This window comes from Triticum urartu, unplaced genomic scaffold (assembly GCF_003073215.2).
Source record: "Triticum urartu cultivar G1812 unplaced genomic scaffold, Tu2.1 TuUngrouped_contig_5575, whole genome shotgun sequence".
In the NCBI taxonomy this organism is placed as follows: domain Eukaryota; kingdom Viridiplantae; phylum Streptophyta; class Magnoliopsida; order Poales; family Poaceae; genus Triticum; species Triticum urartu.
This window is the reverse complement of record NW_024116260.1, coordinates 1-13102: the sequence shown is the minus strand read 5'-3', so window position 1 is coordinate 13102 and position 13102 is coordinate 1. Positions and strand designations below refer to the sequence as shown.

The window sequence follows — 13102 nt, the reverse complement described above, 5'->3', positions numbered from 1 at the left end:
TCCCCCCCCCCCCCCCCCCCCCCCCAAAAAAGTGTTGTTCCTAGCATTGCTCAAAACGAACAAAATCTTGTGTATTTTTTCTGTGCATGATGAATTAATCATTTTTTAAGCCCTGAAACTTAGAATTATTCATGTATTGATTTTAGTAATGTTTTTTCATATATTTGGGAGGTTTTCCATATGCAGATTCTTTCCTTTGCGGGGATTCATATGCAGATTCAGAAGTTATGCTGATGAAAACAATGCATTCGCTTTTGTGGAAATTTGTGTGGGTGCAGATCCATGTTAATGGCGAGTAATTATTCTGGTGATGGATCAACGAATTTGTGAGTACTCTTTTTTACTTGCCTAATATTCAGAGATTTTAGAAAATCAATGTAATGTGTTTATAAGCTCTGATTAGTCCTTGATCCTAAGAAATTAGTGACAGTTTCTGGTAAATCTTGTCACGAATTTGTTACACTGCTAAATGCATTGCTCCCTGTTGATACAAAACATGTATCATTGAGAGCATTCAGAGATTGAATTTTCCTGTGATCCAAAGCTGAAGTGGGAATTCAGATTGTTAAAAACACATTGCTAATCTCACCAGTAATATGTTGTTATGAGATGTGAAGATTTGTTTTCTTTGTGTGCACTAGTGTTGTTAACTCTGCATTTCGTGAGAACTAATGCTAAATCCCCGGTGTTTACATATCCTAATCACCAGCTAAAACTCAGTTTTGAATTCAGGTGGAGGTAGAACTATGCAACTGTATATTGAAGTGCGAAAACTGTGTCAAGATTGTATAACTGGATTAAAAAGGTTGCACTAATTTCACCAAAATTATATGCAACGACTTTTCTCCTCACTTCCCTTGATGCAAGATCCAAGCCGCCACAAAGGCCCACGCACACTCCACGGATGTTGTTACTCAGAGCCATTGGGAGAATCTCCCGTCTAGAGTGGAAGTTCTGGAGTAAACCAACGGGACAAACAGCATGTTCGTGGTAATAACATGCCAATAGCAACCACTATAGCCAATCTATGAACAGAAAAATGGGATTTCTTACGCATATATCTAATTATCCATCATCAAAATTGAATGAATCCAGATACATACATCATCTTTACAATACAAAAACTTGTTAACATCCTCCCAACAGCAGATAACTTGTATATCACGCCCAAAATGAAATAACAGAAATCAGCCACCAACATCTGGTGGTCTGAAAATAAATGCTAGTGTACAACACGCCCCTTACAATCTTTGCTGCTGCTTCTGCTGCTGTCTTGGAGCATTGGAGATCACCAGAATTTGCAAATTGGATGTGTCTACTCCAGTATCTGGTGATATGGCAATAATTTATAGTATACAACACTTCCCCCTAGGTAATTTTTATACCACGATCAAGAAGCTTGAAGATCACCAGACTTTGCAAATGCTGTGTCTATTCCTATGCCTGATTTAAGTCAAGGTAAGTTCTAGTAAGGAGTGACAGCAAAGCCAGGGCTAGAACCAAAGAGGAGGTGAGCCTAGTAGCGGCCCTGACCTGGTGGTCTCCTGTTTGAAGTCCTATCTAAGTTGCTGTAGCGGTTCTGTGACTGCTGCGGTCGTGAATTAGGTCTAGCAGCAGGCGCCCCACCTCCAGAATAGGAACTATGAGGTGGTTGCTGCTGCCACTGTTGGGCTCCTGCATATGGTGCAGGCTGGTAGACCCCAGCAGCATAGCCCCCAGCATACGAGGGGGGTTGCCCATATCGTCCAAAACCCGATGACGGAGGAGCAGTATGTGATGAATATGCGTTGCTACTATTCTGATGGTATCCAGATGGATGCCGGCCTGCTCCTCTTGAATCACTGTGGCTGTCTCTCGCATATGGTTGTTGCCTTCCGCGATTATCTCTTGTATACTGATGACCTGATGGCTGCGCATAGGCTGGTGCCTGACCATTGGGTAGATTATCACTAGGAACATGCCAACCAGAACGTCCAGCAGGCTGCTCCATCCTTGGTGGCATTCCGTTTGGATAATGCTGCATACCATTCATTATAGTTTGATATGGCCTAGCCGGGGGGTATTGTCCGCCACCGCGAACATTCAAGCTGTTTGCAACTAGTCGGTGTGCAGCCTCCCCTAGTTGGCGGCCCTGTATCGATCCTGCAGGGTTTTGCCTGAACCATTTCAAAACTAGGTTAGGATTTGCAATGTTGAAGCAAGTATTGACTAAATAGGGCAAAAGGCTCATACACTACCTGCTGCTGTTATCACAATGCTTCCTGTTATTGTCATAAGGCCTCCTGCCATTGTCTTCATGCCACAGCACAGGCGGTGGTTTCAGGTCACCAGCTTCAACAATCTTAAGAGGAGATTAAACAACATACGCTTGTTAACAGTGAACACTTCCCAAGTGGAATGATATACCTATGTCAATGTTACACGAAAATAACAGTTATGTACCTTCTTGGGTATGATAACACCAGGAGGTGGACGTGCTATGTGCTTATGAGGGTCTGGAAGCTTGTAAATTGAGCATCTAGGGAAGGCGAATGTCATAATCTTTATTAATTCAAGTGCCACTAGATCATATCAATAATACAGGGGGGAAATGAGCTTACATCACTTGATTGTCCATAATATCCTCCAGTCCATCCACAGGAGATCTAAAGACAGGCGGACTTGGATCCCCACCACAAAGTGAGATGTAACCATTCATTCCTCCACTGCACAAAATAAACAAGAGCAGCTAAGTAATGTTATAGTTATAGCAGCTCATATAAGAGACGCTTATTTGTTATACTACAAGATGGCAGTCTACTCATGTTCACTTTTGCCCACAGGCCCCAGCAAAAAGCACATTGAGTACAACTAAGTAAGAAGGCCAATCAGTTGACATGGAACACTCCACTTGAACAACAAAATATACTATCTGCAGTCAATCAAGAATCCTGGTAGGGTTAGCTAACCTAGCTTCGGGATTGAGTTCCTCTTTAATTTCATTTCGCTCGTTATCAGGCAGATGTCCGAATTTGCTGCTGAGAGAGTAGATATAAGGCGAAATTGGGTGTGCGCCATTCACAAAAAGCATATTGTACATTGTACTGTTTCGCCTTGCTTCTTCAGGCTACACAAGACGAGGAAAATATGGAAAATCTTTTTAAGTTAAAACAAGATCTTCTATTACATATATGCCATAAAACAATATAAAAGATGCCACACTTTCATACCGTCAAAGTATGCTCGACTTTTTTAATCTCAGACAGCAACCTAGCTTCATCAATGAAGGGCAGCTTAGCTATCCCCTGTAAAGTACAAATTTTAGTTAAATATGGAAGGTGTATGGTATATATAAGTATACTTACTAAAATAAATGTACCTGCCAAGAAAACCTCTTTCCATTCATATCTACTTCAAAATCTGCAGCATACACAGGTTAAAACGGATTAGAATAGGCTTATGGTTGTAGGAGAATCTGATACTATTCATGATTATATATTAGCAAATTAAGCATACCAATCGGATAAAAGTCAATTATTGGCGAACTAGGATCGGTCATCAATTGCCGATACTGTACAGGGAGTGCATGTGAGCTGAAATGTAATGAAACAACCTATCAAATAATCCACCACAGCAAGGTACTAGGATCGAAGAAAGGAAATATTAGCATATTCACCTCGCCGCTGGGAAAACTCCCATAAGCTGATCGAAAGGTTTGAATGGTGACCCAAGTTCAAAAGTTATATTAAGCTGGCCTAAACCTTTTAAATCCGAAGCAAAAGGGGCATAGTGATAAGGGTAAAACCTACATATAGCAAGAAGAAATTAGAATGAAACGGATATTAGTGGGATGGGTAGAGGAACAATTAAAACCTATCAGCAATTGTGCAACAAACAAAACAGTGTAACGTCTTATATTTGGCCAACTAAAACATGCTAAATTACCATTGCCATGAGCAGACACCTTCATAATAGTAGTGCATTACCCAACACAAACCTTCAGTATATTTGAGAACCTGAAGGAGCATAGAGCACATCATATAAGAAGATAATACAGAATTAGGGGAAATGTATTTTTCAAAAAATGATCAAGTGACATTTTCTATCATGAATAAAGTAATAATGGCAACAGGGTATTGTGTCACTAATGAATCATGAATGCAGTATATATTTTTAAATCATGAATGCAGTATATTAAAGGCACTTCCACGATACTTACAACATCTCTACGTATTTCTTCAATTTGCTCAGGTGTTCTTGCCCCAAACTTGTCTTCATAATACCTTTCTCTCCATCCTGGTTCTCCAAGCTTTATCTGAATATTATTAACAAATAATGTTATCACCTGAGTTTTTAATCATTAAAAATATATAAATAGTCTCAGAAGGTCCACAAAATAGGAGTGTACTTTCAATTCCCAAAGCCCAAACATCTTCAATAACTTAGTGTTGTATGCAAGCATAGTAAAAGTTCAGAAGACAGGGGATGGGACCCCCACAGCAGGGATCCTAAATACATAAGTGTGCTTTTCATTCAACCTATACTCTCAAATATCTTCAATAATGTAGTGTCACATGAAGCACAAAATAGGAGTGTACTTTCAATTCCCAAAGCCCAAACATCCTCAAAAACTTAGTGTTGTGTGCAAGCATAGTAAAAGTTCAGAAGACAAGGGATGGGACCCCCACAGCAGGGATCCTAAATACATAAGAGTGCTTTTCATTCAACCTATACTCTCAAATATCTTCAATAATGTAGTGTCACATGAAACGGATAGTAAAAGGTCTGAAGAAAAGGGACCTAGTAAAGGGCATTCACTCTGTTTAATCCACCTGGAGGACTTAATCCCTGAGATGCTCAGAGGCTTGTACAGAAACCTACTAATAGTTTCATTGTTTTAAAGGGAAGACATGCCTTGCCCCTAAAGTAAATAATATGTTAACTTATATAATCACACCCTACTAGGAATGTAATTTAAACCTATCTTATCACTAAGATCTCTAAGTAAAGGAATCTTAACATTGGCTACATATAGTGGCCGGTGTTCTCAACAATGTCATGACAATATGCATAGCATTGTTGAACTTGAACTTAGAACTGCAATGAACTGATAAAAGCAGCAGAAGATTTCTGCACAGATAACCAAAGATACAAGAAATACCTTGTCCTCCTCGGGATTTTCAGAATTAAAAAGATCTGATTTATCACGAAGTGCAACTTTAAGCATTGACTTCAGGTCTTCTTTGTTTTCACGTGCCTGTAGAAGTTGCAGCAAGATTCAGATGAAACCATAAAAATATCTTCAAACAAATATAACACCTTCTCAACCAAGATCAAGTTAAGTACCTGTGCTTCAACGCTAATTTCAGCTTCAACAACAGCAGCAGAAAGGCTGGAATCTGAAGATGATACACGTGCTTTCTTAGCTTGACTGCCCTTTTCCGTGCTACGTCCATTATGTTCATATGGTGAAGCCACAGCCCCAGAGGCAAGGCGAGATCCTTGGAAACGTGCAACAGGTACAATAAGATCACCCCTTACATGGGGATCCAGATCATCACCTCGCTTTGCTTGGGCTTTATCACGTTTTATTCTTTCAGCTTGACGCTACAAAGGACAGCAACGTTGAAAATGTAAACTGTAAGTGAAAGCACCCACTACTAGTTGCTAACTTAATAACGGCTGAGCATCAAATGTACAAGTAGGTCTGGAAACATTTGCAGTCAAGAGTCGTTTACTTATATTGTCGAGTTCCAAGAGATTTAGTACATGTCAGATTTGCCTGGTCAGGCAGAAAACATCAACGACTCAGGCACATGCCAGGCACCCTTTTTTTTTCAGCCACGGACCCAGGGTAGCAACCAAACTGACCCTTACAGAGTACACAACTCGAGAAATGGCTACGAATGGGGGAGGCATGTTTTGCCTGACCTTTGTGAATGTGTTATGCCAAATGCAAATTTCATGATAACATATCAAATTCCAAGCACAAATATGGATAGAAGACCATTGCAGACCCCTATATTTTCTTATTCTGTAAAATTTCATGACCCATAATATTCACTGTGCATGCAAAGCATCTAACAAAAATTCCAGCTTACATAACAAAAATACAGTTAACTACAAAAGCAGACACATCAAGCTATATGGAGCCAAGATACAGAAATGGGGAATATTAACTATTGTGAACAAGTAACACAATTATAAGATAGATTAGTTGCCACTTGACAACATGAGAAAGCATTCGATATCCATAGAGAAGAAATGTCATATAGGATATTGCTCATAACAAAAATACAGTTGAAGCTAAGTAATTGAGAAGCAAAATCAAGATAGACGCCATCTCTACCTGGTGCAAACGAGCTCTTTTCTGAAATATTTTATCCTCGTATGAACCAACTGCTTGAATGAAGTGTTCGACTCTATTCAGATCAGGCTACAACAATGAAGATAAAATGTGTTACTGCTGAAATACCCATGAGGATCATTTCAAATAAAATAAATTTCTAAGATACCACTTGGATAATATGATGTATGAATGAAATTTGAATACCGTGCAAGCGTCAGTTAAATAGCCACCCATATTAGGAAATTCCTTCTTGTATACAGCCATTAACAAATTAATAGCTCCCTGCAGACAGATATGGAAGTTAAAATCATGTGACAATAATCTAAGAAAGTGAACTACAAACAGAAAACGAAACCTGTCTAACTTTCAAAGAAAAAACAGAGCTCCACTTTAGTACTCCCTCTGTAAACTAATATAAGAGTGTTTAGATCACTATTTTAGTATTCTAAACGCTCTTATATTAGTTTACGGAGAGAGTAACTGGTAACACTACATAACTTGATAGCTGCTAGCTGCAAAGTAACCTTTTGAACTATAAAATAGAAAACAAACCTCACGAATCTCTAGTGTCGGCATGTGTGGAAGAAAATCATTGCCAACAAAAAAGCACATGAAGATGAAATCATCAATGATGCGTTCAATATCAGTCTCGAAAGCTGGATTTGGCATTCGGAACTCGTATTCTAGGTACTCTCGCAGGGTCCATATATTCAAGAACTGTGAAGGCACAAAAGTGGAGCAGCACAAATGAAAGTAAGTCCGTTGGTAAGTCCACTGAATAGCATCACATCACAAGTTGCAATAGAATGATCTCATTACCTGGTAAGGTTTCTTTGGTACTATTTCATCACCCTTCTCATCAAACTCCCCAGCTTTCCGTTTTGCCTTTCCTTCACACTTTGCTGCTAGATGTCCAACTTGACCACACAAGAAGCATTTGTCCTGCTGTCCAGGTGTGAAAACCACCTGCAAACACAAAGTGTATGCAAATAAGCTTTCATGGCAAAACATCGAAGAAAATGTTCAAGGAAAAGGCAGTGCTCTGAACGAAAGAACTTGATTTTTTTAAGTAGAGTAGCAACATAGACAACAGGAAAATACAAAAGAAATGTAACATTTTTTCTTAGCACAAGGCTGTGGCATGTATATATGGCAGAAAGCGTAAATTCTGTATTCTGAGAAGAGAACCTCTCTCAGTATGGAGAAGTGCACTTCGTGTGTTGCTAGAGCTAACATGATCAGATCTGCATCCTGCACTCGTGAGATTAAATTTATACATTAGCAAGACAAACAGATAAAATATTGTCCAACAAGAAATAGAGCATTAAGCATACAGGAACAGAACTTACCAGGCCGTACAGGCAATGTCGGGTATTTGGGTTAAATCCATCAAGGTTCCTATTGCCACGAATATAGGACATGATTTTATGTTCCCCTTCACCAGGAACATTGGCATCAGAAAGAATAACCTTCAAAAGATTGTAATCAGGATACATATTATTTCTACATACATTCTAATACCAATCCATGGTGTTATTGAACCATAAGGAAATATGACCAAACATATTTAACAAATATAAATCCCAACACTAAATGTCAAATTAGCAAAATGATATGCTTACTTTAATTTGTTTCCATCCAGGATCATAATTCAATCTGCGGTGGATGTAGTACTGCAAAGCAACTGATAGAACAGCCATAAACTCTGTGCCGGGAGTAATAACATTAGAATCACATGTTTGTGATTGCAGTTTTGGAGGAAGCTTTCTTCCTTCCCTCTCAAACTCTTCACGCAGTTTTTCTTCCTCTTCAGCCTGGACATAGGACAACAGTAACCAGTGAGTGCAATCATAAATGGTTGTGGATGTCCACAAATAACAATAGATACAACTGTACGATTATACTGAATATAAGAAGATAATTCCACTAGAATACTGACCGCATCAGCAGCATCTTTTGCAGCTCTGAATCGTCTAGAGCGCTGCTGGTTCATCTTAGCACGAGGAGCCACACCATCTGTAAGCCGTTGTAGGACAATACAAAATGGAGAAAATGTGTTTAATGTAAGTAGAGACAATAGTAAGTTGTTCAAACGGAAGCTTAACATGTTTTGCCATTGTTCAGGGAAGAGGAAGAGTATGACTACATCAGTTTGAGCAACATTAGAACAGCCAAACAGAAAAGATCAGCGAGGGAATTCCCTCCATGACAAAGAGATGAAATGCGTACCAATGGCCATGTACATAAGCTTCCGAGGGCGAACCATGATAAAGAGCCTATCTATGTAATCAAACATGCACTGGAAAACCTCAGCGAATGTTGTCGGCGAGGGCTGTGGCAGTAGAAGAGAGAACCACGGTCAACGCAGAAGTTGGTATTGATAACATTGGGCAATAAGCAGACGTTGAATTGTCCGTGTTAGGGGGAAATAAAATGTTTAGTAGAAATTTTGATGATAAAGTAGCAGCGTGCAGTCTGCAAACTGCAGGGCCTCCTAATAACTACAATAAACTTGAATCTTCTTGGCAGATTCACTTGTCCAGGAAATTAATTTGCAATGTAGTTTGACAGAAAACAGAAGACTATGATTTAAGCATAGAACTGCAGCATCAAATTTGCATAGATGGACTACAGCAATCCTCCTGGCATCTCAGGACGGTTTGGGGACAATTTAGGAGCTCCCTTTTAATTGCAACTATCATTCTACAGGTAACTTAATTCCCCTCGGCCCAACTGCATAGTTCCTCATACAACAATCAGCAAAGCACAAATCTATCACGTATCTACGCAGCCAGGCCATCCCACACCTAACCACGCGCGGTCTTCCTCGCTCGGAATCACCGAATCGAACAGCCCAATCAAAATCAAAATAACACATCTCGAGATTGAGGAGGGGGGCGGGGGGAATCGAGCGTACGTACCCTGTCCTCGGGGTGGAAGCAGGGGTGAATAATCCCGTTCATGTCGAGGTAGAGGTTGTCGAACTCGAGGCCGTTGGGGTTGGGCTTGGAGGTGTCGACGGGGACCTGGACGCCCTCGATCTCCACGGGCTCCTCCTCCACCACGTCCACCACCACCATCGGGTACTTCTCCGCGAGCCAGCGGTAGAACGCCGGGACACCCATGGCCGCCGGCGGCGGGAGGCAGAGCTGCTCGCCGGAACCCTAACCCTATAAACGGACGAGCGGACGGGGTCGGGGCGGAAAGAGGGGCAGAGGAGTGAGGCGCGAAACCCTAAAAAAGGAGGGAGATGGCACGAGGCGGGGGCGGTATATGCCGTTCCCGGCGTGGAAATATCTGAGGTGGGGACACGAGGAGAGGCGGTTTTGCGGTCTGGACCTTGCGAGGTTGGATGCTTTTGCTCGAGAGAAGGGGCCGGCGAGGGGGAGGGGGGCTCTTTTGCCGTTTGCGGGAAGGGCTTCTCTGGAGTTCTCCCACGCGTCAGCGTCAGAGGTTTGACTCCGGTGTCACCGGGCCGGGGCGGGCCGGCCATGTCAAATTGGGAAGGTAGTAAGTAAGCTGAGCCCGTTGCAGCCGAACCGGCCCAGGAAGGCCACATCTGGCTGGCTCCTGTATGACGCCTGCGGGCGTGACATTTTTAGTTATATGCTTTGAAGATTTTTTTTTGGCCATAATATACGATTAGGCTGGTCGTAACGGGAGTATCATAAATGGTATCATGCATGTCAATTAGACTTTTTAGATGATGTGGCACACAATTAAATGAGGAAAGAGAGGGTGTGGTATCATATCATGATACCGTATCATATTAAATGTTATATTACTTTGTGTCATGCATGGCTATTAATAAGACAACCTTAGATACTAACTTATGATACTATGCATTACAGAGATGGTATCATATGCATGATACGAGTATATGATACTCTCCATTACAACCAGTCTTAACTTCTTCTAATTATATGATGAACATTTTTATAATACACCCTGAACATTTTTTTATATATAGTGTACTTTTGATATATACACTGAACTTTTTTATGTAAATGCATACTGAATAATTTTCTGAAATATGTTTTAAAATTTTAATATGTTTTTGAATGTTTAGCTCCATAAAAGACAACAACCTGTTTTTAAAAAAATACTAAAAACAAAGAGAAAAAAGGAAACCAACTTCAACGCCGAGTGGCATCCAGGAGCTATGCTTCTCCGGTAGTTAACCCCCTTCATTTTCGGTTTTGTTGTAGGTTTTCTTTCTCCTCTCCCCCCTAATGTTTGTACTCTAATCGGGCTCAAGTTGATGACAAATTATGCTCTTAATTTGTTGCGGTCATTGACACCCAAGTGCTCGAGACTGGTTCTGACTCGTTTAACAAATTTCCCTAGGTGTTTCTGGGATTTTCTGTTCCTGGATTATGAAACCTAAGATCCCAATGGTTGTTGGCAGGTTAGTTAAGTGGAATGTCATATTTTATTCCATACCCAGTGTGTTCATAGATTTTGTCGAAACAGAGGCAAAAGTTCTACCTCATCCATTAATTAAGAAAAAAAGAATTGCCTGGTCAATTAACGGAAGACCGAGCAAAAATTGTCACAAATTTGCCCACTCATGCGAACTACAGAGCCACATGACCACCCAAAAAACACATCCAACACGGAACCACTACACCCCCATACACTTGGGTCACAGCGGTACGAACAAACCCTAGCGGTCCACAAGAACTTGAGAATAATCTAATCTAACGACAGAGACAATGGACACATCTGAGCCCACGGTTGTAGTTTATACAATTGTATCGTGGAAGTACTTGCATCTCCCCGTTGATGTCGTCCTTTTTGCCATTGCTATATTTCTTTTGGCGGATGTTAGATTGAGGGTGAGTGCCATCCTTTTTGTGTTTATCCCTCGATGCATTCTTCCTCAAGAGACATTCAATCATTTTCTCGGATTTAGCATTACAGTTAAAGGTATTCGACAAGTTTGATGCCAAATAAGTCCCCGAGGTGAGGCATCGACACTCCAGGCACAACAACATCATCGCCCAAATGAACATCTCACCCACGTGAACCATATGCTCGATGGACTCAGGTGAGTGTGTGGCAGGACCGTCAAGACAAGCGCCATCCTCATTCGCAACCACCTTCGCCAGCATATTGGTCATCGGAACCTCATCAACCTCATACACCATCGACACGATGGACATAGGCGCCTCCACTTGCTCACATGACAAAGATGAATCATGACCCTCACACAAGGTTGCTGATGAGTCGACTTTCAAATGCCCCAGTGACAGAAGTGAAGTAGGGCTCAAGCATAGCTCTTAGAGTTCGGGCATGATCTTTAGCACAGGAGCCACAAGCACGACATTGGTCTCTCCCTCAAAGCTAGACAACACAGGGGACATGGCAGACATCGACGATGAATTACTCCAACATGAGGGGAGAAGCAAACATATGGCTCTACCCCCTCGTATTCTGTAGAGACAACACCAGACACACTAGGATGATGCGGCGTAGGAGTAGTTTGCAACATAGCCGACACAAGGGAGAGCCTACTCATAGTAGCTTCCGCTCACTCTAGAAAACTCCCCACCCGCGCCAACTAGGCTCGCAACACCTCAATCTGATCTGGCAGAGCGGACTGTAGCACTAGATCATGTGGGGTTTTCGAGCAAGTGGTACCAGAGAGGACTAATGCCCAAGACCTACAGTGAAGCACCTTAGAGGGGAGAGCAGACTTCTTCGGACCCTCACATGGACCTGGAGCCTGACGATGTGCGATGCTGAGGCAGGCTAGTGCTGACTATTACTCTATTTATCTATCGACAAGCGACCGCCGACTATTATTGTCTAGCTAATATTTGTACAGTTCCCACGGAGAAGAAAGGATTAATGAATGTTTAGCGACAAACACAAGGTTTAAAAACTCAGTTTAGGCGACGCTTGCAGGTGAGCAGTAATGCAAAAACTTCCCCATCCTTGATGATTATGCTGAGCCATCACATCATCTACACTACTTCTGCTACCTACCAAGAAACGTTATGGGAAATCGCACAATTAAGCTTTCAATGTACCTGCTATCTTTTCAATTACACGTTGTATATAAATTCACTTGACACTTGAATGCAAAAGAGGTCACAACACGATAGTAGAGTTGATAAGAGCAACTCCAATGGGGCAACCCAAACGGACGGCGCATTTGTCCGCTTTTTGTCCGTTTGGGTCGGCCGCCCGCCCGGCGTCCACCCAGTTTTGCATTTGGGACGGCAATGCGCCCAAAGCGTCGACCCATTTCATGTCCGCATTCAACTTTTAAATTAAAAAAGGCCCGCGGCCGATCATGCCAGCGGCCATGTCTCATGTCGGCACCATGTGATACGTCTCCAACGTATCTATAATTTTTTATTGCTCCATGCTATATTATCTACTGTTTTGAATGTTTATGGGCTTTATTATACACTTTTATATCATTTTTGGGACTAACCTATTAACCCAGAGCCTAGTGCCATTTTTTGCTTATTTACCCTGTTTTAGGGTTTCGAAGAAAAGGAAAATCAAACGGAGTCCAATTGACCTGAAACTTCACAGAACTCATTTTTGGAAGGAAAGAAGCCCAAAAGACTTGGAGTGCACGTCGGGGGATCTGCGAGGAGGTCACGAGGCAGGGGGCGCGCCCCCCCCCCCGGGGCGCGCCCTCCACCCTCGTGAGCCCCTCGTGCCCCCCTGATGTACTTCTTCCGCCTATATATCTCCATATACCCTAAAAACATCGGGGGGCGCAATAGATCGGGAGTTCCGCTGCCAGAAGCCTCC

At 41.9% G+C, this 13102-nt stretch overlaps 1 protein-coding gene across 2 annotated transcripts; it reads right to left on the bottom strand.

The window, feature by feature from the left end:
• Positions 1-1058: 1058 nt before the first annotated feature.
• LOC125529396 (5'-3' exoribonuclease 3-like) lies at positions 1059-9599 on the bottom strand. 2 transcript variants are annotated; one of them, XM_048693809.1, is made up of 23 exons: positions 9250-9599; positions 8558-8660; positions 8268-8344; positions 7951-8142; positions 7678-7797; positions 7517-7579; positions 7148-7294; positions 6881-7045; positions 6533-6610; positions 6329-6415; positions 5326-5586; positions 5141-5236; positions 4199-4294; positions 3925-3995; positions 3656-3784; positions 3496-3572; positions 3359-3399; positions 3210-3284; positions 2949-3106; positions 2601-2705; positions 2443-2518; positions 2238-2341; positions 1059-2156 (listed from the first exon to the last, which is right to left on the bottom strand). In XM_048693809.1, the coding sequence occupies exons 1-23, from the start codon at positions 9451-9453 to the stop codon at positions 1517-1519; spliced, it is 3165 nt and encodes a 1054-aa protein (XP_048549766.1). In that variant the 5' UTR covers positions 9454-9599; the 3' UTR covers positions 1059-1516. The 2 variants fall into 2 exon arrangements, with proteins under 2 accessions (XP_048549766.1, XP_048549767.1); XM_048693810.1 differs by lacking the exon at positions 8558-8660 and having other exon boundaries at positions 9250-9382.
• Positions 9600-13102: the final 3503 nt, after the last annotated feature.